We start from the raw sequence: 23,370 nt of genomic DNA, 5'->3' as shown, positions 1-23,370 counted from the left end.
GAAATTATGATTTATACGGTACCTTGCCTAGTTGTCGATTGGAGGTCTGTCTATTTGAACACCAGAACCCTCCATTCGTAGGACGTTTTAACGAAATCATAATCTTAAAGAAAACTTGTTATTAGTTAGACATAACACTCCTTTTCTAAGCAATGATCTTAATGCTGCTGAAACGATGCCGATACAACAACAGATCATTGCTATGATAAGAATACTATTTACAACGAGAATTGTACACAGAAACGTTGATTGTATTCTTGTATATGAGCTTGTATATGTGTATCAGCGGATAACGTATTTCTGAATGTCACATATTCATGTACATATGCACTAATGTCCCGGATGTAATAATGTTCCATCGGTTTACAATATGCATTTACCATGGTGCCAACGAAAGAATATATTTTCCGGATCAGAAAATGTAATTACGTGCATATGAGATCAAGTTCAAATAAGCATTGAAAAAACTCAAGTTGTTCATTCTTATAAAACATATTGATCAACGGTAGACGGGGTTATTGGACGTAATCAGCTACACACACCAGAGCCTGAGGTAGGAGACAACCATGACAACCCAGTCACGTGATCTTCTGGGGGTACGTCAGCTTCCAATATTTAAACAGTACTATGGGAAGGTCTTTCAGTCTCAAATTCAGCGGTGGAGAATAGATAACAGTAGGTTTACGCCAGACTGTTCTCTGTATCAGACTGACAGACGGTTACAAAGGCTCCGTCACAGTCCGCCTGCGCCAGCCAAGTATCCCTGCCCCGAGTTTTCTCCCCCACAACTCAGCTCTTCCAAAAGGGTGTGACCGCGACTCGACAGTACAGTCTGAGGAAAAAGCGCCAGTGCCAAGTTTAAAGTCGTCCTTTGTCGGATTAAGGAGTGACATTTCACTTTCGGGATCCAGCCAGCCGACTCGTCATCCTTAGTGAATCCCTGTCGACATCTCGGTCACCATGCAGATTCAATGTGCACAGGTATTCCGTGTGTGCGGCATCGCATCTTTCGTGGTTTTCTGCGTCCTGTACGGGTCCTATCAGTACTACTATAACTACTATGGGTACTACGGATACGGAGCGTTACGATCTTCCAATGACATCGACCCGGGACCAGGTACGTGTCATGAATACTAATATGAGTAATACTTTTCAATACATACTGGAATTTAATCTGTAATCTCTTGACAGATTTTTGACCTCTATCTTTGAAGCCGTCCTGGCATAGTGTGAGAAATCTGCGAGAAATACCGCAGTGGTCTCCTGCATGCAGAATGTGGGGAGGGGGCTATATTTCATGTCTGCTCCTAGAGCAAGTTAGTGTGAAAATGTTTCTTACGATATATCTTGCGGAAAAGTCTCAAGCCTATAGTGTTGCCAAGATGATGCGCTCACATGATGATCTTGAAAGCTACTGCTGTATTGTCTCCAGCAGCACCATGTTCCTTGGACGGTCACGTATCTACCTCTTGGAACGAGACGTTTTTAGCCACAGGGCTGCATGAGACGCATACCTTAGGCAACTTGACCCAGTCTTTCAAAAGGAAAGGATTAAAATATCGAGCAATACATAACCGCCCCAGACAACAGTAACCCCGCTGAAAGCTAGATCTGACCTATAAGCGACACGTATGCACTGACTTATAAAACAGTCTGCTACCTTTTTCCATGGATATGGGCGTCTGATCATTCTGTATCATGTGTGAATCATTTCAGTGCTGTAACCCGCATCGTAAAGGTTCTGTCGAGATCGAGTTCTAATATGTTCGCGGTGTTGCAGTGCTACATATATTCCAGTGTGATTCTGTAAATCAGTCTATCAGAGCTAGTATTTCCACAAGAAACGTAATACTATACCGAATGATGACTGCTCGATCTCTTAATTGGACAGCAAACATAACGCACTTCTTCGGAAACAGCGAATCTGATGCAATTTGTAAGTGAACGATATGTCCAAATTCTGTATTCAATGTTTGTTGCTACAGAAAGATAAATGGAGCCTATTTTGAGATATTTTTCTCAGCGGGGATCTCACTTGTAGGTCAAGTCATTTGGCAGCCCTCTGGGAAACATCAGTGCAGCCGGCTGGCTCGATCTCAGGGGGCAAAAGGGTCGAAGTCAAGATGTCTTCGGGTGTTTTACCCGTCATCAAGGATTCAAGATGTCTTCGGGTGTTTTACCCGTCATCAAGGACTGTTCTGTTCATGCACATGAACAATCAGTGAAAATTCTTTTTCACTCCTAGGTTTTCCAATGTATTGTGTTTTGCGTATGATGTCATTCTACCAAAATACAGTTCCGTTTACTACTGCGACAGATCTCCCACTCGAACATACCAGCGCCTGACGGTATCCGTGTACATCAGCGAGGTCAATGAACTTTAATTGTCGCCTGTTGTGTCGTCTGCTGTTTTCCTCCAAGAAGTCGTGTCCTATGATGAAACTCCTACGTTGTAACGAGCCAAGTGGTTGGCCCACAACAAACATGAAGTATTTACCGACCAAAAACGACGTTGTGAGAACCCTCCTGTGTTGTATTGGGGCAACTATGAAAGATGATCATAACACATATTACACATGAGAGTGCGAAGGAATCACTGAAAATAATTACATTCCTGAGTCCCTTACTATTCCTCCAGGGCCTGATATAGGCTAGCTTGGTACATTTCACATATTTTACGATATGCCACATGTATTTGCCCATCGACGTCCGCTATGGAGTTTAGCATCCGCATTTCCGTGTCAACATTTTGTATTGAAAAAGATACCTTACATAAACGTAAATTACGTCAACGACGCTGCAATTATAGCGTAAAAACAGTCAATCGGAAGAACGAAATGGCCCATATGAACGATGCCCATAAGTCCCTTTAGATAACTTTACAATTTCTGTGTCAAAATATCGTCTTAAAAGTGTACATTTAGGCAAACGTGAATTACGTACGATCTTGTGATAGGGACGTTACGATATCACAACGATTTCCGTGACTCGCGCAAAAGCCCCTTCAAAAGCGTATTTCTTTTCCCAATAGCCCCTAAGAGATGGCGTGAAGATTTGCACTGCGGACAGTACTACCCTGCTCAGGACGGCAAACCTGCTGAATGCGACCCTGTGAGTGCTCACCCATGCTGCTCCGCGGGAAACTTGTGCGGCGACACGGCAGCTCACTGTGACTGTCCGACTTGCGTGGACTACAGGAACCCAGGTACATAATAAACTACAACATATATTATACGTAATGGCGCAGAGGGGAATGCAGATTCTTCAAGTTCAACGTTTAGTGACTGTTGACGTCAAGTTTATCGTGAAATACGCAAAAAGGGGGACGTAACCATGTCGGAATGGGTAAAGGAATATGAAAGGATATACATGTAGATTGTCTGTGGCATCATTTCCGTGTCAAAATTTCGTTTGTTTGACAAACTTTTTAGTTCCATATGATTTGTGGTGGTAGACAATGGTCCAAGGGACATATGACTAGATTATGAACACCAAATAGGTTCCTTTAAAAACAAGAAAATCCTTCATTTCAGAAGTGCGGTTGAAAAATGTCAATTTACAAACAGCGGTCCTCGCCTTGATTGAAGCACTTCATCTTGTTCCCAGGTTTACCCGATCTCGTTCCCGATCCCTATGTGATCCAAGCGACGGCCTACCTGGACACCCAGCCGATGTCGAAGCTGCAGTGTGCGCTGTCTGAGAACTGTCTGGCTAGATCGGCATCGAATGCCGACTTAAACGACCAGCGGAAACTCCTCAGATTCGCCCTGAAGACAGAGAACAGGGGAAAGGGAGAATTCACCCCCAAACTCCCCCGCCGCTTCTGGATCTGGCACTCCTGCCATCAGTAAGTAGAACTGACCGTCATCTATATCACACAGTACTTGTTTAACGTCTTTCTACTTTGTCAATGTACGCACTTTATACAAATGTGACAAAGTAGCTTAAAGATCAGATGTATTTCTACATGTATTAGATTAATCATCCACCTCTTCCTTGTTCAAAGATTTTCTGTGCAGATGTGTTGTAAAGTCGTCGATCAGTTCCAAACTTAACATGAAGTGTAAACGGTTTGTACATTTGGCACTGACGGTAGCATGACATAAACTTAATATCTTTGTCAATTATAGAACAAAGTAATTGCATAGAATGGCTACTGTACCTTGGTCACTGAAACTTGGCCAAACTTTGTAAGGTACTGTTGTGATGTCCCTAATATCAGGTGACCTTAAAAGCTAACTTCCTTTTGAGTGGGGTCGTCTGTTCAGCATCGTTGACCAGCTAGTTGTCTCCATGAAGTTAAAGATGTACATGGCCAAGCATAAACGTGGAAGTCATTTGCATAATCAAATTATTTCATGGAGATCTAAGGTCTCCGAACTCTTTCAAATAGAAGTGATTGTTGCTGCGTGGGAAATTGAAGAAAAAACTCGCTCTCAGCGAATTTCATTGATAAAAAACGAATCTTTTTACGCTTTGTGTGTTTTGTTGTCTTAAGTCATACTTTTATATCTTGCATGATATTACAATTATCAGGTCAAGAGTTTCAAAAATCTGATTTCAGTAGATCGCACCGAGAGCGTCGTCTAGTCCTAATTTTACAGGACCATCAAGGCTCAACGCTCACGATGAATTGCAACAAACAAAAAAACACCAGTAGAACATAACTTAAATGCAACTGTTAGTAATGAGGCTACGGATGAAGGAAAGGAAAGCAGTGTTCAATCTAAGACCATGGCAAACTATCAAGAGGACCCAGTCTTGGCCCAGAGCCTTTTTATAAGTGTTTACGTCTGGTCTTCAAACGTAATAAACTTCTTTAGCCTCTTACTCTGTTTATCGATCTTTATCATAAGCCAAATGTATCCAATATGCGTATGACCATGCGCATCCACCACAGAGTATTTAAGTTCATTGGCATGCATGGATTCGAAGTGATCCTCAAATGACCTCAAATAGACCTTGCGGTTCGGCCGGCATGGCAGGGGGCCACAACCTGGCATTGCCGACAAACAGTGCGGTTAGAGGTGTTTACCACATGTTTCCTTTCGTATGACGATGATATGCCTCTTAACGAGAACCCTGATGAGAACTGCTCCCAAGCTTCCGCCGCCATCTCCTGCCCTGGCACATCATCAATTGTAGGTAGTCCCACTGCAGTACATCATGGTGCTATAGCGTCCTATAGCTTGTGATGGTGACGATCAGCTGCAACAAAACATGAAGAAATGTGGGTCTGGGGAAGCGTTGATTTCGTTGATTTGGGGCCTTATCTTGATCTGAGACTTTGGCAACAGTGTGAGTTGTACAACCCCACCTGACATGTCATTGGCCTGTTCAGTTTGACCTTCTCCGGCACCTTGACAGTGTGCTGCTCAGCCTGGTCTGCATTTGCCCTGACTAACTATATCGGAGGAAGGGCCATGAAAAACGTCCGGAATTAGAACATTGATGGCACACCCAAACCATATGACGCCTGAGGGAGGGCATCGTTTATCTCGTCTGTCCCTCTCTCCGATACATCACACACTCACGGACTTATGCAAATAATGTATGTAACGAGAAGTACGTTTTCATCCATCCTTGTAGACACTTTCACAGTATGGACGCGTTCTCGTTCTACGACCTGCTGGATAATGCAGGCCGGCAGGCAGCGGAGGGCCACAAGCCGAGCTGGTGTCTGGAGAACACGGGCTGTGGCGACACCAACAGCAGACCGGTCCGGTACAACTGCCGCCGCGGCACACAGGTCAGCTGTCCCACAGACTGTATAGTAGTTAGTGGAGTATTATGAAGAAGTATTATGTCGTCCTGTGAACTAGGAAATGGGATGTTATTGTAGTACAATGATATACGAAAGGTAACTTAAATAATCTATGGCATACTGATCATATTCTTGTGTCTTAATATCATTGATGTATTAAGGACACTAGCAGTTGAAGGAGGCTTATGCATACTGATTTTTCTCAAAAGTATTCTTTTGATTAAAACAAATCCTTTTTTCAGCAGTCTGACTGTTTGTACAATCAGACGCATATGATATCTTCAATAGACCAACAACAAATGCTTTTCCATACGTTAGGTAAAGTAACGCTACCAATTATGGTACGCTACCATTTATGGTCCACTTTTGGTCATGTTCACATGTCTAGGTGTATTATGCAAAAGCCAGTCCCATGAGTAATAAAAAACGACATTAGTATGTTCCTTAGTCATGACTCTGATTTATACAAAGAAATGAAATGGGTTTACATACAGCGACACGACAGAATAAACTCTGAAGTCATAACAACAAGTTACCTGGAAGATAAGCGTCATGCATGACGTATTCCATATGTAATTCGACACCGCGCACTTCGTTTTTTCTAGCTCTCACGATAGTTAGTATCTTTTTGAAGTTGTTGACATTAAACCTTTCTTTGTTATTAAACTATCTGTGGCGATTCGAGGTTTGAAATTTTCACTAGTTTTAGGAAGGTAGCGCTACATTAGCCACCAACCTTTACTGTAATTTTCGTGAAAACCGGTCGAATGTTTGCCCGGCGATATGGTAACATCAAACACAACTCTACCTGGTGATGTAGCCCATCTCCTGGCACGACTTCTGTCATGTCTGTTAGCAGGTGTTAAATATCAGCTGGTGCATTTCAGGGCATTTCCGGTGGCTGCTGGGATACCTACACTTCCGATCTGGACTGTCAGTGGATAGATGTGACTGACGTGAAGCCGGGAATTTATGTCATGGAGGTTTGTATTCGCTAATGTAAACCTTGGAGATTTGTATTCAATAATATAAAACTTAGAAGGTTTGTATTTACCAAAGTAAAACTCGGAGGTTTGTATCTAATACCTAGAACCAATACAAAACCTGGAGGTTTGTACAAAACTTGGAGGTTTGTATTTACGCTCATGGACTTGATATGTCATACGATTTGCCCAGGAGATGTGTTGTCTTCTGTAAAGATAACATTGTGTGCATTCATAACTCTTAAAGCCACACTGTTGAAGAGGTAATATTGCATCCCTCTGTTTCCGCCGGGTCTCCAGGTAGCTGTAAACCACCATCGACGGATTTCCGAGTCGGACTACTCCAACAACAGGGTCCGCTGTGACGTCATATTGGAGAAGGCTTCCGCTTATGTCTATAACTGCGCCAACACGTGAGCCGGGAAAACTGTTCCTTCTTCGCACTCAATACATTCTATACCATCTCAGGACAAAAACAGAGTAATCAACTTTACACCTCGGAAAAATACACTGAATCGTAACGTTATTCTGAGAACTATAGTTCCACGACCCTATACCGTCGCGGACTGATGTTAACCTTTTCGAGTGGCATGTCATAAACGTTTCCCATTTTATTATGCAAATAAGGACCTCATTTGTAGTCTCCAAGCAGGCCCAATGGATTGCAAAGACCGTATCCAACTCTGCCAGTTTGATACGGTCTTAGCAACCTATAGATCGAAGGTAATTATGTATCATCTTTTAAAATCTTTAAATATGCATACTTCTAAGATAACAGAAAGGCCATAGTAAGTAATAGGTGGTCCAGTCTGGGGACGTTAGAAAGTTTTGAGGAACGCGATTTTAGATAAATCATAAACATGTCCAACTGTGACCTTCTGTCTTTTCTTTTCTCAGGGACCTCAGAGGCCTTGGGCGTGTATACCGGTGGGGAACCTTTCTTTTACTCAACACCTACATTCTATTTATAAGAGAGTATTCTAGAAAAAAAATCTATATGATTTTGACAATTCTCAGTTTCACCTTCCCCTAATTGACCGCATTTTTGTTTTCTTTCAGTTGATTGACGAACCAGTCGCTGACAGGTATGGAGGATCCCGTTTCTCCCACGAACGACTCCTACCGACACCTCGGAACAATGCAGACTGTTACCAGCTTTCATGTTGTTCTTGTATGCCAATGTGCTACGTGTATATGAAGCGATTAGAAAATATTTGATGTGTTTAATTGCTTTAAAAACATGTGGAAACACAAGTCGACAGGATGGTGCTGTACGTTTGGTGCTAGATGATTATGAGTTTAACTTGTCACAACTTTAAGGAGATCTGTGAATAGTATATGGATTCACTGAATCGCACCGTTCATGATAAAATTTGAACTAATACTTATTTTTTGAGTTTATTTTGATTTCTCCTATTGCAGGTCATGTATCTAGACTAGTTGTGGATTTGTCTTTCGATTTGAACTACATAACCCCCTATTCATAGCACGTTTTAACGATATGATAATCCTAAATAAAACTTGTTATTCATTTAACTAGAGTAGCTAGACATAACACTCATTTAGGCCCCAGCAAGTAATTCTTATGGATGACATCAGCGCGCTCATCAATTTTCGCCTGCTTTCGAAATAAAAAAACAAGAAATTTTATTGCCCTCCGGCGCGGCGGAGGTCAACATGCCAAAAATTGACAAATATGTCGTAAACGTTGACAGTCTAAGGTGTTTCCTTGCATATGAATACCTAGTGTAGTTCCTGCCCATGATGGTATGATAACAAGCTGTTTTCTGCATTTGTTCTAGCAAGGACATTGTATAAAGAATGGGGGGGGGGGGTAATTGAGCTGTGTACACAGGTGTTTCATCGCATATGAAAAGCCATGCATTTTCTTTTTAGAAGAGCTGATATTTCTGACCATGGGTTTAAAATTTGGCTCTGTCCGTGCGGTTTTAAGATAAATACGTTTTGAATAAATCGGACGTAGATTGGTCATATTACGTTACAACAAGTTCTTTTCTGCATTTGTTGTAGTTAGCTTATTGAGATGTGTACACATCTACAAGGACATGTTTACTGCTGAATCAAGGAGGTTTTATATTATATATGAATGAATACAGGACTGAAAGACCTGTTGGTCATGATATCATATTTCGTCGCCTCAATTCTTGTTTAACAAGAATTATGATCTCATAATTTGAGAATATAGGAATCTTGTTTTTTTGTTGGCCCGGCTTGTTTTTTTTCGCCCTATCTCATTAGTTTTGGAGTCTGCGGAGGGTGTCATCCATAAAATTTACTTGCTGTGGCCTTACGGTGTAACAAAAACATCGTGCATCACCACGCCCAATCTAGCAAACGGTATGCTAAGTTCCACAACAATGTGACGACGGGAACGTGAGTTCTAGCTGCGAACGCGCAATTGGATGTAACCGGCTACACACACAGGGGAGGGGAAGGGGCTCTAAATATGGTTCCTCTGACTATGCTTGACCATGCTCCTATACGGCGCAGGACTGAGTGGGTCGCATGGTGGCGCTGCGTAAGAGACTGGCTTGGAAGCTAAGAACCGCCAAGTCATCTCCTTACTAAACAATTTCTCCAAGCAGAGGTTTCGGTCGGGGGGCTAGTAGTGGTCGTCAGCTTATGGACGGCTCCCTTCGTAGGAAATCGCGGCCACCACCGACGGAAACCTCTGCTTGGAGAATAACTCAATAATTCAAAAAGACAAAGAGTTATATATGTTGTTCAAGATTGTATTCAAGTTGCTTCCAAATATTTTTCTTCAATTCTATATTAAACAGAAAACAAAATTTTTCGTATACGTTTGCAAGTCTCTACAGATTGATATACACTCCTTTAGAGCCTAATCTGCAGTACCGGTACTGGCCGCTGTGGGAAGGCTTCGCAAAACGCAAAACCAAAGAAAAAGAAATGCAAATATAGCGTGAACATAGTAAGGACAGGCGAACTTATGAATGTGCCGAGTCGTGGGACCAGTTTAAGTATACCACGAATATGCAGGAGGTTGTTGATTAAAACTGATGCAAAAAAGCAGAAGATGAATGACTATGACTATGTCCCCAACAGGTTCTTATTGGACACAGTCAGTGTATTATGATCTGCCAATGACATGACGATGTGTCTTGTAGCAGCTAGATGATTCAGAAGTCGATGTGATTCAGCCTCAGCGAAAAAATACCTCCGCGCAAGAACGGCCTCTCTCGAATGTTAAAGGAACAACAGATACTAGTATGTAGTAGATTTGATACAAGGTTTGTGTTTTTCTGATTCTATCATTTCGGTGCGCTTTGCTTTCCATCTCCGAGATGACATTAGAATCAATGTCATTGTCAGTGTCCAGTGACGTCGAGGTGCACAAGAGAATTTGGAAACGATCAGATGCAGATCATACAGCAATGACATCAACACAAAGCAACTAACCCATGACAACATGTCATTGTACAATATTGTATGAGGTGTGCAAGTGCATGTATCTGCATCTGGTAGGCTTGGAGGAGAAGGGTTCGATACGTCTGTGGGCCAATGATGATGATAATAATAATTCATGTGTCTCAACCCGTCGTTTGTTTATTTGACTTTACCATACAGCAACATGACATGGTGTCTTTAATACTCCATCGGGGTGCGAGAGACAGCAAGTGCCTGGTCACGGGACAGGGCTTCCCGGCGCCGAGGCTAGAGTACCGGTCATGGGAGCGTTGTAGCTTTTCTGTCCTTGTCAGGCTGTAGGTCTGAAGTCGCCGAAACTCGTCCAAACACAGACTATTTTCTACCAGTGTCGGCGGGTTTCATCAGGTGGGCCCGTCCTATGACGTCAGAGGTACTCGTGCAGAACAGGTGCGCATTTCGCTCTCCCTCAGAGTACCGCCCGGCGGGACAGAGAGATCCCTCTGGCTCATTGCGTGAGAACTACGAATGGCGTAGGACACTGCTGCTATTATACCCTGGATGAAAAGGCTTTTCTCAGTTACGAGGCTCAAGAGTTCTGACTTGGAAGATTTATACACTGCACAGATAGATCACGGACAGATTGACAGATGCATACTATAGAAAAGTTTCAACTTGCGCCTAACCTACACTACACTACAGATTGCAACATGTAACACATCACCGTGTGTACACCCAGCGATATGTTCCGACAAATTGGACAAGAGCCAACGGGTTTACGCAAGACATGAACCACTGAGCTGCTCCTGTTACGTTGCGGTTAACAGTGACAGGTGTGACATGGGGTGTCTACTGCGTTCGGCAGACGCAACAAACACCGCAGACATGTGTTTAGACAAGACCGAAGCTCATTTCCACGCTACAGTTGTGGTTAACCACAGGAATGCCCCTGGCGGGAAGAGAGCCTGTTTGCACTGATGAGTCAATGCCAACAGAACAGGGATAAAACGCCTTCCTTCTTAGTCTGAAACACAATACAAATGTTTACCGGTTGTGCCTGCCAGTTGCATGTAGTTCAGTAATGCTACTTTAGTTTGTCATACCTTGCTTACGTTACAAAGGAAGCATTTGTAAAGGAACTCATAACATTTACTTTGCAACATTGCAGCAGGAACCCAGCAACTTTCGTGCTAAGGCTTACTAGTGCACTCTGATTCGACACAATATCACAAACGTGTAATAATTTCATTGTGAGTCTTAGCATAATTTTGAATGCAAGAAAACAATATTCACGTCCAATCAGCAGCCAATTTGACTGAGCAATAAGTGTGTAGTTCATATGCTGAATGTTTCAAAAGGGGAGAAACTTGCATAAACAGTCACGTCATCTGCGCGCACAACGAATCGACCACGATTAAATTGATTTTTGTAACGGGCAGTCACAAAATTATTCTGCGTGATTCAGTATGATTGAACTGAAACTGAATGAAGGTGAGATCTGGGGTGATGAAGTTCACGACTGCTGCACTGATCCAAAGATCCAGCAAGACGTCCATTGGGTAGATGTGACGTCACAAAAAAGTACGTCCCTCGTTCCCAGGATGTTCGTCGACAAGATGTTCCCTAATGACGCTGTCAGTTGACTTGTTCAGGGTTCTGTCGCCCTGGGACTGGAACGAGATGTTTACATGATTCTATATTCGTCCGTCCTTGGGGAGAATCTCGCTATACCGCCTGTACTGAATTACGGATGATGTAGCTTGTTTTCCAAATCGCGTGGTTCAGATATGTGATTTATGATAAACACCACCCGAGTCAAAGACAAGTTCATTCGTCGAAGATTCAAAAGAAAGGGCTTCTGATGACAGAAAACACATTCTGGGCTGTTTTTCCTGTCGTCAGTCATTCTTCACTACACAAATATTGGGCATACTTTGATACAGTGCTGCAGAGGAGTCACAATGCAAGATCTGTCCCCCGTATACACATCCTTGTCTTACGTGAAGTACAAGGTTGCAACACAAATAAACTGCCTGTTGCCCTGTGCCAACACTGAACAACCGTTTAATCCCAAACGCTTACAAGCGTAAATAGGTTGAAGGATACTGAAAAGCTTGACCAGATATAACGTTAGTATGTTGTTGTTATAGCAGGAGGAAATACTTAATACTGTCAAAGTGACACTCAAACAGACATGACGGGGTGATGTCCGGGCGGTACCGCCTAGGCCTGCTTCTGCAGGTCCCGCTGATGTTTACAGTATCGTTTTTCAGGACTGGAGGGGATTTGTGTTTCTCGGTGGAAAAGCAAACCATCCACACCATTACCGGACAGGCCTTACAAATCGCTGTCCTTGAAACACATTAAACTAGGTAGTGTGAGAAAAAGGAACCTTAAGGCAAAAATTGGCATTTTCATGATCACTTTCTTTTTGCCTGCTGTTTCTTCAATGCCATAATTTCGAAGGCACACACTACAGTCCTTTCCTGTGGACCTTATAGGGTAACGAATCCAGACAGGACTAATGTTTTCTCGTCTCCCGGCCATCCCAGTAACACCGACGGCCGTGCCAAACGTATCAGATGTACTGGCGTGTGGCTGGTTTTACTACTGAAGTTTTCCCGAGAGGAGTCCGCCCACTTTCCTTTCACCCGGCCTCCGCACGTAGGCCATGTTGACCTGACAAACTCCTCAGTCTAACAGGCGGGGCCGGCTGGATTAGATTCTGGGGCAGAGGTCGATCCGCCCTTTTGTGAATTCCCTGAAAGCTCCTCCTGTCGATGTCTATGAGGCGAGGAGGAACATCTGAACTCTTGAGTGAGGCCAAGACTCGATCACCTGTGCTGAAGACGCCTATTGGCTACCTTTCCTTCAGGCCCAAGACCCCTTGGGTCACGTGTTACGGTCGGCGGTCCATAGCCGGTGGGGGAGTCAGCAAGAGACGGACGTTCCCTCCTCAGTCTCTAGCGAGCCCCCTAGGTGAACCTTGGTGATCCAGAGCGCCAGAGAACCAGGGCAGCCAACAAAATACCGCTAAAGTTACACAAGGCACAGCGACTGTAGGTCACGCAGCATTCCAGCACCGCTCCTGCTCCAAGCTTTTCTCAAGCAAGTGTGAAAGTTTCTCCTCCCGTCAAGATGCCATCGCAGTGCATGAAAGTATTCCAGTTTGGCGGCGTCACCTCGTTTATTGTGTTCTGTATGTTATATGGAGTGTACCAGTACCAGTATAGCTACAACGGGAACTACTACTCTCCCTACAACTCTTACGGCAGTGCCAGTGCATCCTCCTACGCGCAGCAGTACCAGCAGTATCTCCGCCGATACTTCGGCGCCGGCTCCCAGTACGCCTCCCAGTACGGCTCCTCATCGTACGGCTCCTCATCGTACGGCTCCCAGCGCGTGCAGCCCGGCTCCCAGCCTCAGTACGCCTACCAGCAGTACAGCACCGGTACCGGGTCCCGCCAAGCTGCCCGGCGGTCCTCCAGCCGCAGATCTCCGGCCTACAGCTACAGAACCGCCGGCAGAACCTCAGGAAGGCGCTCCAATGCTCTCAGGAGAACCGGTCGGTTCCTTAGTATCTATTGTTGCTTAGCCATTTTCTTGTTAAACTTGATGAACGTTTGAAATAACGCAGGATAATGCTCATTTCTTGTTAAGATGGAAACCTTTCTGATTCGGAAATCATATACTTGGTTCTTTCTCATTACACTGAGCGGCAATTCTCCAGTAGTCATCAACAGTTTCGTACCCTTCTCTCATAGCTGGTGAACAAACATTGTCATCTATAAGCCACATTACATTTCGTTGACTGATCTTAAAAATTCATATGGATTCTTTCACACTGCTATGTGTCAGTTCTTCAGCAGTCGTCAACAGTTTTGTACCCCTCCCTTCAGCGCTGATGAACAAACATTAGCTTGTTCCCACTGGGCACTGTAACCTACACATCAAGTTCAACAGTGACGGTCCACCCGGCACGTAAAGACCCCGCTGTGTTTGCTTTGAAGGCAACTGTTTATTCCGGACTAACAGCAGGAATGGTTATGTTAACATCGGGGATTCTGGACGTGACACTCATTCCAAATGTGAGACGCAAAACATGTAGATAAATCTGTCAGCAACGTTTATGAATATATGAATATATAAATATATAAATATATCTTACTGTCAATCTGGTAGCAATTCAACAAAACGTCTTCTTCATAGATATATCGGGTTATGGCCTTTTTTCGCTCCCAACTGAATGGGAAAGTTTGGTAACAGTTTTCCTTGGCTTTACCTTTGTCCTTACTGATACCAGTGTACAGTAATACTCTGTTGTCTGTTCACGGCCGGCTGGTGCTTAGAGATCGCAAGAAAGTTCTCACCAATTTGTGGAAGAAGGGGCTAGATGCTAACATAAAACAGCGCCCATATTTGTGGTCAGTCTCAAGTGTGAATTGGTGCTTTGCTTTCGGTCTCAGACAGCCTCACGTGAGGTGAGTTTGCGGTACAGGAGAACCAAGGCAGCCGAAATGTTTGAACACCAACAGTGAAACAAATTAGCTGCAATACTTAGATGTGCCCAGCTTGTCGTCAAAACCTTACAGACAGTGAGAACGGATCAAAATTAGACCCACTGGTAGTTCAAATGAGGGAGGGGTAAACCCTGCGCTGTTGCCACGGGATAAAGTACCAACAGGCTTCGCATAGTCAGACAGTATAATAATAATACTATTGATTGTCCAAACTGAAAATGGCTTGCAGAGGGCAGATTGTATGATTGATTGATACGTTGGCTGATGTACTTTGAAATGACTTATCATGACTCTCGATATAGACGTTGTCAATAGTAGAGTGCCAGAACTCTTTGTTTCTGAAGTATTGGCCGTTTTAGTGGTAGGTCAACGACTTCTATGTTTATGCCTCGCGAGTCAACCCATCAAATCAGACACACAAGTTAATGAGTTGACCGATTAGTTAGCACGTCCTTTGTTTTTGTACATAGGAGACCAACATTTTGTCATTCCATGTCTACTCACACCGCTGAGGAGATCGAACAGACCAGTAAATGACTTCACGTTTCGGCTAATAGATGATTTGTGTTGCCGGTTGTCCCAGGTCTGCCCGACCTTGTCCCCGATGCCGCGCTGGTCCAGTCGACGGCCTACACGGAGAACGTGCCGCTGTACCGGCTCCAGTGCGCCAAGTCGGAGAAGTGCCTGTCCAGCTCAGCATACAGCAGGGCCAGCACCCAGGACAGCGTACGCCGGCTGCTGCGCTTCTCACAGCGGACCTTCAACGAAGGAGACGCCGACTTCCTTCCCAACACGGACCCGTCCCAGTGGGAATGGCACGCCTGTCACCAGTGAGTACCGATGTGTTGTTCTGGTGACTCACAGTTCCGCACCACAGTCTGATAATCTGTGATCTGATCTTCCTGACTCCCAGTCGTTTCGGCATCCATACCTGGGGCCGGAGATTAATGTATTAAACATGTCGAACTTTTGTTTTCTGTCTTAGCATCATCTACATTTAAGGTCACCAGGTAATAAAACCTTTTCATAAGATGATCAACACCTACAAGCGTAGATAGTTATGTTTAACTTGTCAACTTCCGAACCTTGTTACTTTCTCACCAACAGTTTCTGTTTAATTGATTATAAGGGCACGCCTGTTCTAGAGCCTAACAGCTGTACATGCATCTTGACTTGATAGCCGAAAGCCATGACCGACGTCTGTTGTAAAAACACTAGAGAATAGTTTTCTTTAACTTAAAGGCCAAGCTGCTGGGGCAACCTAACCATGTTTTACACGCAGCCTAAGCTGCCCCCCTCCCCACCTACTTGACCCCCCGAGGCCCGGTGGGTGAGGTGCGCAACTAGATCGAATCCATATGCATGGCAGTTGGGAACAGCATTTCGTGATGCCCGATGAAATATGTTGGGAGGTCCCGTCCGTTAACATTTATGAGATTTGAATCGTTGTAACCTTAGGTAGCTCTCAGGTACCACCGTGCGGCTACTTTTGCTGTGTATTTGATACAACACCAGGCGATCTCTCTGAGCTTGTACTAACGACCAGGTCTCCACAGCTTCCTTGTCGAGAAAATCGCCTTAAAAGATTATTACGTGCAGGTTCGACGGCCACTGTAGTGATTGGCATTTACCCTGACAGAACATACCACTTCCCGTTAGGTGGTCCTCTACACCTGGCAACTACCCCAGCCTTCGCTAGCACCTTTGCACACTATATATGGCACATGACGCCTTAAAACTTCAACAGCCTAGAAGGCCCTTGACAGCCGGGCCTGTCCATTGACTAAATCTTGAGAGCTGAAGAAAGAATGTCAACATTTGAATCGTTTGTTTTGAAGTATGCCCGGACCTTAAAAGACTCATTATAGACTCCTTGCGTACATGTCATGGCTACTTGAATTCACCCATATTCAGTGTCTGGAGGCATTTCTGGAATGACAAACCCAATACTTCTTCAACAACTGCGCGGATCGCGGAGCTCGAGTACGTGCGGTTCTTCAAGAAAGGATGTTCAAGAAAGACGATGATGGCTAGCTGGCAATGGGAGATACATGGATCCAATGAAGAGACGCCAATGTCAGTAATCTTCACAAAGGTAAAAGCGGCGGAAGAGTCTGTCCTAATGTTCAAATGTGACCAGTCCATTAGAATGAGCCACTATCGTCTGCGCACAATACCGCTAGTTCTAGGATCCGCGAGAAAGGGTAAAGTTACAACAAGAGAAGAAGGTGTAGTCACAAGCTTCGTATAAAAAGCTGCTCAGTAGTTAAGTCTACTAACGAATGACAAAACTTTAGTTTATGAATGATAACTTGATGACATCTCTCATGAAGCCTACGTTTGAAAGTTCAATAACTTACGATTGCTCTATTAACTAATGACGACTCTAGATCTCCGAAACTGCGGAGGTAATGGAGACTTTGTAACTTGCAGTAAAGGCAACATCGACCAGTGTGATAACGCCGAGAGCTATCAGTTCACTTTTTTCAATAGGGTTTGACACCCAGCTGCGTTCCTCACATCCACCCAGCCCCGTACGATACGATATGTCTAGACAAATACCCTTAAATTAGTCCAGCCGAGACGGCTACTCCCAGGCAGGTAACCATGAAGTGTTTCAAACTCAGTACATCATTCACAGAACACAGAGTGGTGCAGACATAACAGCTTGCTGTCTAGAACCAAACACTGTCGACTCTTCACCCTTAACCTTAAGGGCTGTAAGTACCAAAGAACAGAGAGACCAGAACCTCGGTGAACGTACTGAAACTGGTGTTAAGAACGTCTAGTCTAGTGCCAGTGTGTTTTAACACCATTGCTAAGTGCACTGATATATAACAACGGCCGGTGTTGTATAACTCCGCCATGGCATTATGTATTCAAACGCACGACATTGTTTGCACTTTGGGACAGGTGTTAACTCACCGTGAGGTTTTATACAGATCATGCGCGTAACAAAAATACACACAGGTTACGGCTGTGTTTATGGTCCATTCTTTGTGCGTTTGTCACCACAACACACGTGTGGCGGGAGGGAGAGGCTGGTTCCCCTGTCGCCGCTCCTTACCATAGCTAAGAGCTATTACTTTCCTAATTAGCTAACATGTGTGACCACTTATGTTAGGTGAAACCTCGATGCCCCGGACGGGGGAAGCTTTGACGGACGTCCGCTTTTATAACGACGGAAGCTCACTTACTTTTAACGGCATTTCAACTTGACGACATACAAGGTCAAGGACAGCAGCTCAGCTTTATAAGAAGAATTGTACTGGAACAGATGATCATAAAAACCACAAAAAGTTCAGCTGGTGGATTTTTATTATCCGCATGGCAGCTAATATCACAGCCAGGTGTATGAGACGTCTAGCTTGGCAAAGCTTCGTTTCTTGCTACTTTCTTCCCGTTTCATTGTATTTTATGAAGGCTGTGTCTAAGTGAATTAGTTACGCACACAGTGACTCAGCAGTCGGATCGTGCTTGACTTATCGGCTGGACGTGATGTTGTACAAATGGGTTTTGCCGCACCTCAGTGTTCTCGGCCCTTAACGTGTTAAGTAACAAAACTGACCTCAGGTCAGGTCAGTCAGGTGTAGATTGCACTACATGAAAAAACGGCAGCCGCGGCTTGTTTGTTGTAGTCTATTAGCGAGGATGGGGAGAAACAATGAGGCTTTTCACGAGGCGTTTTGTGAACACTGGGGGTAACATAAACTGATTCCAACCTCCCCTGAACCTGTCGACACCTAACGCGTGAGGATATGCACGTACAAAGTCCACTCCGCCGATCTTGTAGTACCATCGACTCTAGTCAACGTTACTGTCCCACGCGTTGATATCCGGAATAAGAACAGAGTAAGAAGAAAATCGGTGCCACAGAAACGGTGATTGGTGTGTGCTGTTGGAATGATAGTACCTAATCCTCGTAACCTTCATCGCCCATGTAATTTCCCCCTATTTCACAGACCTCTGTTTAGCCATCATATAGTTTGGGACGAAAATAAAATACGCAAAAGAATATACATAAATCAGGTACTAACTGACTAAGGTCGATAGATGAGGACGATCATTCTCGTGGTTCTGTGTGTTCAAACGACTTTTTCGCCTGCATCCTCATCAGCAAGTTCATCTACATTCCGCGAATGAAATGGAACACAAGCCGAACGCGAGGGGTACGACCACAAGCATCAATCAGCACCAGATTGCATTACCAGGGTGGTCTGTACAAATATAAACAATCACCACACTCGGTCCATTGACCAAACACTACTTCTGAAGATGCGGGAAATAGCCTGTACCCTGTGGTGATAGGTCTTCAAGGACAAATTCGGCGGAATGGCCTTGGCGCTCTGTAAGTTTAAGAAAGGGCGGAGCACCAGCTGACGCGTGGCTAAAGACCTGCATGCCAGATAACAATAACGTCTGGACTGTGCTAACATCTTAATGTGGGGTCAACAGATCGGGTTTGAATACATTACGATGTAATCACTTAATCGGCCCGAGCGTCGTCTCATATCATTAGCCCTAATGGGTCTGGAGCAAATAGCAGGAGACCGCGCGGTCGTGCTGACAGTCTAAAGGGCCGAGTCTTGACAACTTCGACTCAGACATCATTACATGCACTGTTTATTATATTTGAACACAGCGCACACCTGTACTCAGATAACTTAGACTTTCATGAGCAATATTATACTCCAGATGGAGACAGTGACTGTAACTTGGTATATTTACGATATGTTGTACTACATATCTCGCATGTGTCATAAAGTATGCAATTGGTCAGATTGAAGTCCCTCCTTCACTCACTATCTCTTCTCTCTCCCTTGTCTTCTTACAGCCCCTACCTCTGCAGCCAAGACCCTGGATCCCAGTCCCTCTTCACTGCTACCCAGCCACCATCTCCGCCTGCCTCTCTATCAACCCTCAGCTACTGGTCGGTCTGCACCTCCGGTCATGTGACCTCTTAACGTAAAACTGTGTGTTGATTTTCAGACATCACCACAGCATGGAGACGTTTGCCCAGTACGACCTGCTGGAGGCGTCCAGTGGGCAGAAAGTGGCGGAGGGACACAAGGCCAGCTTCTGCCTGGAGGACACCGGCTGCCGCCGCACCTACCGCAAATATAACTGCGCGCTTGGACGCCAGGTGAATAGACTTTCATGTAAACGGTCTCTAATGTTTGGAGTTCTCCATTTTTTCACAGACACCACCATAGCATGGAGGTATTCACGTACTATGACTTGTTAGACGAGCACACAGGGAAGAAGGAGGCTGAAGGTCACAAGGCGAGCTTCTGCTTAGAGGACACAGGCTGCACCTTCTGGACGCAAAGGAAGTACCTGTGCAACACAGGTGTTCAGGTGATGTGTGGAGGTTATGCACTAACTGCATGTCTCTGTGTTGATGTCCCATCTCAGTCACCATCACAGCATGGAGGTTTTTGCGCACTACCAGCTCCTTGGTGTAATGGGCGCGAGGGCTGCGGAAGGGCACAAGGCCAGTTTCTGTTTGGAGGACACCCAGTGTAGCTTCAATTATCTCCGCAAGTACGACTGTGACTTCGGCACCCAGGTGAATCTCGGGCATGTAGCCGTCCGTAGACAGCTGCACGACGGAACACACTACTACGCTAGGCAGGCCTTGCGCATGAGCGTTCTATTAGGCCAAGCTAGTTCGTGCAAGTAATTCCCACATGTATGCATTTTGGTGGCAGCTTAAACCCTACCTCCAACATTGCTATATATAGGTGTTACAAATCAGTAAAAAGACAGCAATACGAATTGGATCTTTTTAAAGTCAGAAACAACGTCAATGATAAGTAGGTAATTGCGCCGCCGTATTGCAGCGCTGATTCTATGACATGAGTGTTTACGTAATGTATGAGTATAGCAAGGTAAAAGTAGGAGTATTTCGTACCAGCCTATCAGCCACACAATCCTCAACATGTGTAACGTTACATGTGTACAGGTTAAAGACGTACTCGAAACCATATGGTTGGAGAAGCTGTATAGTCTCCGGTCGCTTCGATCCTGATAATAAAATAGATACCGCAGCAGACCGTAGTCACCTTCATCATATATAGCAACATCATTCAGCTTGTCTGTGTTCACGTCATACTTAAGAACAACTTTGTGCTAACCAGCATTAACCACTTCCTTAATTTTTAGTATGACAACGCACAGTTAGTTTTGCTGGGCAACGAAATATTAACACTGTCATTTGTCATGTCATCAATTTACAGTGCATGCTGCAATCTTACAGATTCCATACGTCGTCTCTTGTGACTAAAGCTCACACTGCAGCAGACTGACCATGTTCACCTGACTGACTATGGCTGCATGATCTTTCCCATCTCTAGGGAATCTCGGCGGGTTGCTGGGATACGTACAAGCACGACATCGACTGCCAGTGGATTGACATCACTGATGTCAAGCCGGGAAATTACATCCTCGAGGTGCGTACATACCTGTAGTACATGGCACTAAACCTATGTTTGTTGCTCTCTTCATAGGGAATTTCTGTCGGCTGCTGGGACAGTTACGCCCACAACATTGACTGCCAGTGGATTGACGTTACGGGTGTGGAGGCCGGCAGATACATCCTGGAGGTTTGACGACTACTGTGTGCCCTGAAGGTTTTCTTCTCTGGCTAGATTTCAATCCCAGTCTGCGTCTTCTTCAAACTCATTTCTCAGACGTCTTTTTCTTCAAGAGCCGGCCCAGCTTTCTTCTCGCCGTGTGCTTCCTGGATGCTGCGTTTCTGAATGCTTTATTATTGACTAGTTTGACCCTCTCTCTACCAGCTCTTCCCGTTCCTGAGTACAGATGGTGTTACCTCGATTTCCAGAGTCCATCCCCTTCATCCAATCCCTTCCTACCCGTCCCAAGATCCACTGCAACCCTCAATGTCTATGGTTGTTACTTTCAACAAGTACAGAATACAATTCCTTAATTGTGTTTTGTGTATACCTGTCCTTCTGATGGTACTTCACCATTCAATTCAAAGGTTTGACCTTTGTTACTGTGTTCATCTCCCTGTAACGACCTACTGCGTGAGTCTAAAAGGATGAAGATATGTACGATATTGGTTTCATATATCTTCAGTTATTATTAATTACTTCAATCAGACACTATCGGAAAATGAGTCAAGGCTAGTAATGTTAGATATTCCTCATGGAACTATACAATTTGTCAACGTTTGGTAGAAAACAAAGGACTGTCCGCAGGCAAACTGCCTTACCACAGATATATGAGTTACAACAGTACTCATTCATTGCCTAATCTGTAGGTTGTGCCGTGTTGTATTTTCATTTCTCTGTAGATCTCGATTAATCCAGAACGTCGAGTAAGGGAGAGTAACTTTGACAACAACAGGATCACGTGTGACGTCCAGCTATACAGGAACAGTGTGCACCTCAGCAACTGCGTCAGGACGTAAGTTTGGGGAGATCCACAGTGTCTGTGACTCTGTGTATCTATGTTCTGCCAATTCTTCACAACTTTCGAATTCAAAGGAAACTCCGCTACTGACGGATCAGACAATAATACAATAAAATCAGCTTGGTGAAACACACACATAATCTAATCACAGCGTGTAACGTACAGTGAGACGCAAAGCTGAACCTGAGTGGTTCAACCGATCAGGCATTATGTGCTCCTCACGCAAGATGACATTCGACCTTGCTGTAGCAAAGACTCCGGGGCCTTTGTATGATAAGCAGTCTGCATCTATTGTCTTCAAAATGATTTTCCTGTCTTTTCTCTCACAGACACCTGAGAAGCAACCGTGGGTAAGCTGAAGTTCGTGCTCCTTCAGAAGTCATCACTCGGCATTCTAAACAATCATTGCCTCGACACAACTTGGTGCTATGTGTGAGCTGATATCTTCTTCTTAGAAAAAGGACTTTATGTTCGAATCGACCAGTTTCATGTATGGTCGGGATGATACCCCAGTTATTTCCAACCAACGACTTGAACAATTTTAGCATCACCTTCATCATTTCTTTGGAATAACCTCAGCCAGTGTTACATGTTACAATGTTCTACGAAAAAGTGAGAAGTGAAAAATGAACTCTGTCGTAAAAATAATTCACCCATGGGATTTCATGACATGGATGTATTTGTCACATACAGATATAATGAAGATCATTTCTACTGGATGTACATTTACGGTGAAGTTTTTCTTAGGCTGTCATTTCAGAGCTTTTTTGATTGTATTTGCTGCATGAAACGTGTATCTATATATAGTTGGACAAGTTGTTGTAGGTACAAATGTAACTGCCTAGCTTTACTCCATGACTGTGTGTTAACGTTGTTCAATTCTATATATGATCCATACTTTGTAGTTTGTATTATGTTGCTAGTACCTTGTTTGTACTTATTCGGTGCTCTGTTTTATAAACCAGGTAATCAGGAATTAACATTCTGGCACTGCTTAACTCAATTGTATCAATGACAGTTTTGTAATAAACCGACTTAAATCAGATGGCGGTAAATGTGACACAGTTTCTTTGTCTGTGTGAAAACTTTTCAATTAAATCCATACCAAAGACACCACTGCTGCGAGTTGAAGTCTCATTTTTGCTAGTCTGTTTGAAGACGATGTAAATCTACAATAACAGTAATCGACACATTCATACAAGCACTTATATAGACACTTCAGGGAAGATAGTTGTGCAAATAAAACAGCAGAAAGAAG

General features: G+C 44.2%; 2 protein-coding genes across 5 annotated transcripts; both read left to right on the top strand.

Annotated features, from left to right (window-relative positions):
• Positions 1-600: 600 nt before the first annotated feature.
• LOC136430401 (protein-lysine 6-oxidase-like) lies at positions 601-9,915 on the top strand. Of its 2 annotated transcripts, none has more exons than XM_066420966.1 (8): positions 601-1,117; positions 3,032-3,205; positions 3,607-3,847; positions 5,590-5,749; positions 6,652-6,747; positions 7,048-7,160; positions 7,645-7,674; positions 7,807-9,915. In XM_066420966.1, the coding sequence occupies exons 1-8, from the start codon at positions 961-963 to the stop codon at positions 7,808-7,810; spliced, it is 975 nt and encodes a 324-aa protein (XP_066277063.1). In that variant the 5' UTR covers positions 601-960; the 3' UTR covers positions 7,811-9,915. The 2 variants fall into 2 exon arrangements, with proteins under 2 accessions (XP_066277063.1, XP_066277064.1); XM_066420967.1 differs by having other exon boundaries at positions 6,652-6,751; positions 7,052-7,160.
• A 2,443-nt stretch (positions 9,916-12,358) lies between these two features.
• Positions 12,359-23,228, top strand: LOC136430400 (protein-lysine 6-oxidase-like). Of its 3 annotated transcripts, none has more exons than XM_066420965.1 (6): positions 12,359-13,720; positions 15,259-15,505; positions 20,091-20,244; positions 21,032-21,127; positions 21,994-22,106; positions 22,442-23,228. In XM_066420965.1, exons 1-6 carry the CDS (start codon positions 13,294-13,296, stop codon positions 22,464-22,466), a joined length of 1,062 nt encoding a protein of 353 aa, XP_066277062.1. In that variant the 5' UTR covers positions 12,359-13,293; the 3' UTR covers positions 22,467-23,228. The 3 variants fall into 3 exon arrangements, with proteins under 3 accessions (XP_066277062.1, XP_066277060.1, XP_066277061.1); XM_066420963.1 differs by lacking the exon at positions 20,091-20,244 and adding an exon at positions 19,877-20,033 and having other exon boundaries at positions 12,365-13,720; XM_066420964.1 differs by lacking the exons at positions 20,091-20,244; positions 21,032-21,127 and adding exons at positions 19,665-19,818; positions 21,185-21,280 and having other exon boundaries at positions 12,366-13,720.
• The last annotated feature ends 142 nt before the right edge of the window (positions 23,229-23,370 follow it).

This window comes from Branchiostoma lanceolatum, chromosome 3 (assembly GCF_035083965.1).
Source record: "Branchiostoma lanceolatum isolate klBraLanc5 chromosome 3, klBraLanc5.hap2, whole genome shotgun sequence".
NCBI lineage: Eukaryota > Metazoa > Chordata > Leptocardii > Amphioxiformes > Branchiostomatidae > Branchiostoma > Branchiostoma lanceolatum.
The sequence above is the reverse complement of the archived record's forward strand: the minus strand, read 5'-3'. Positions and strand labels throughout refer to the sequence as shown.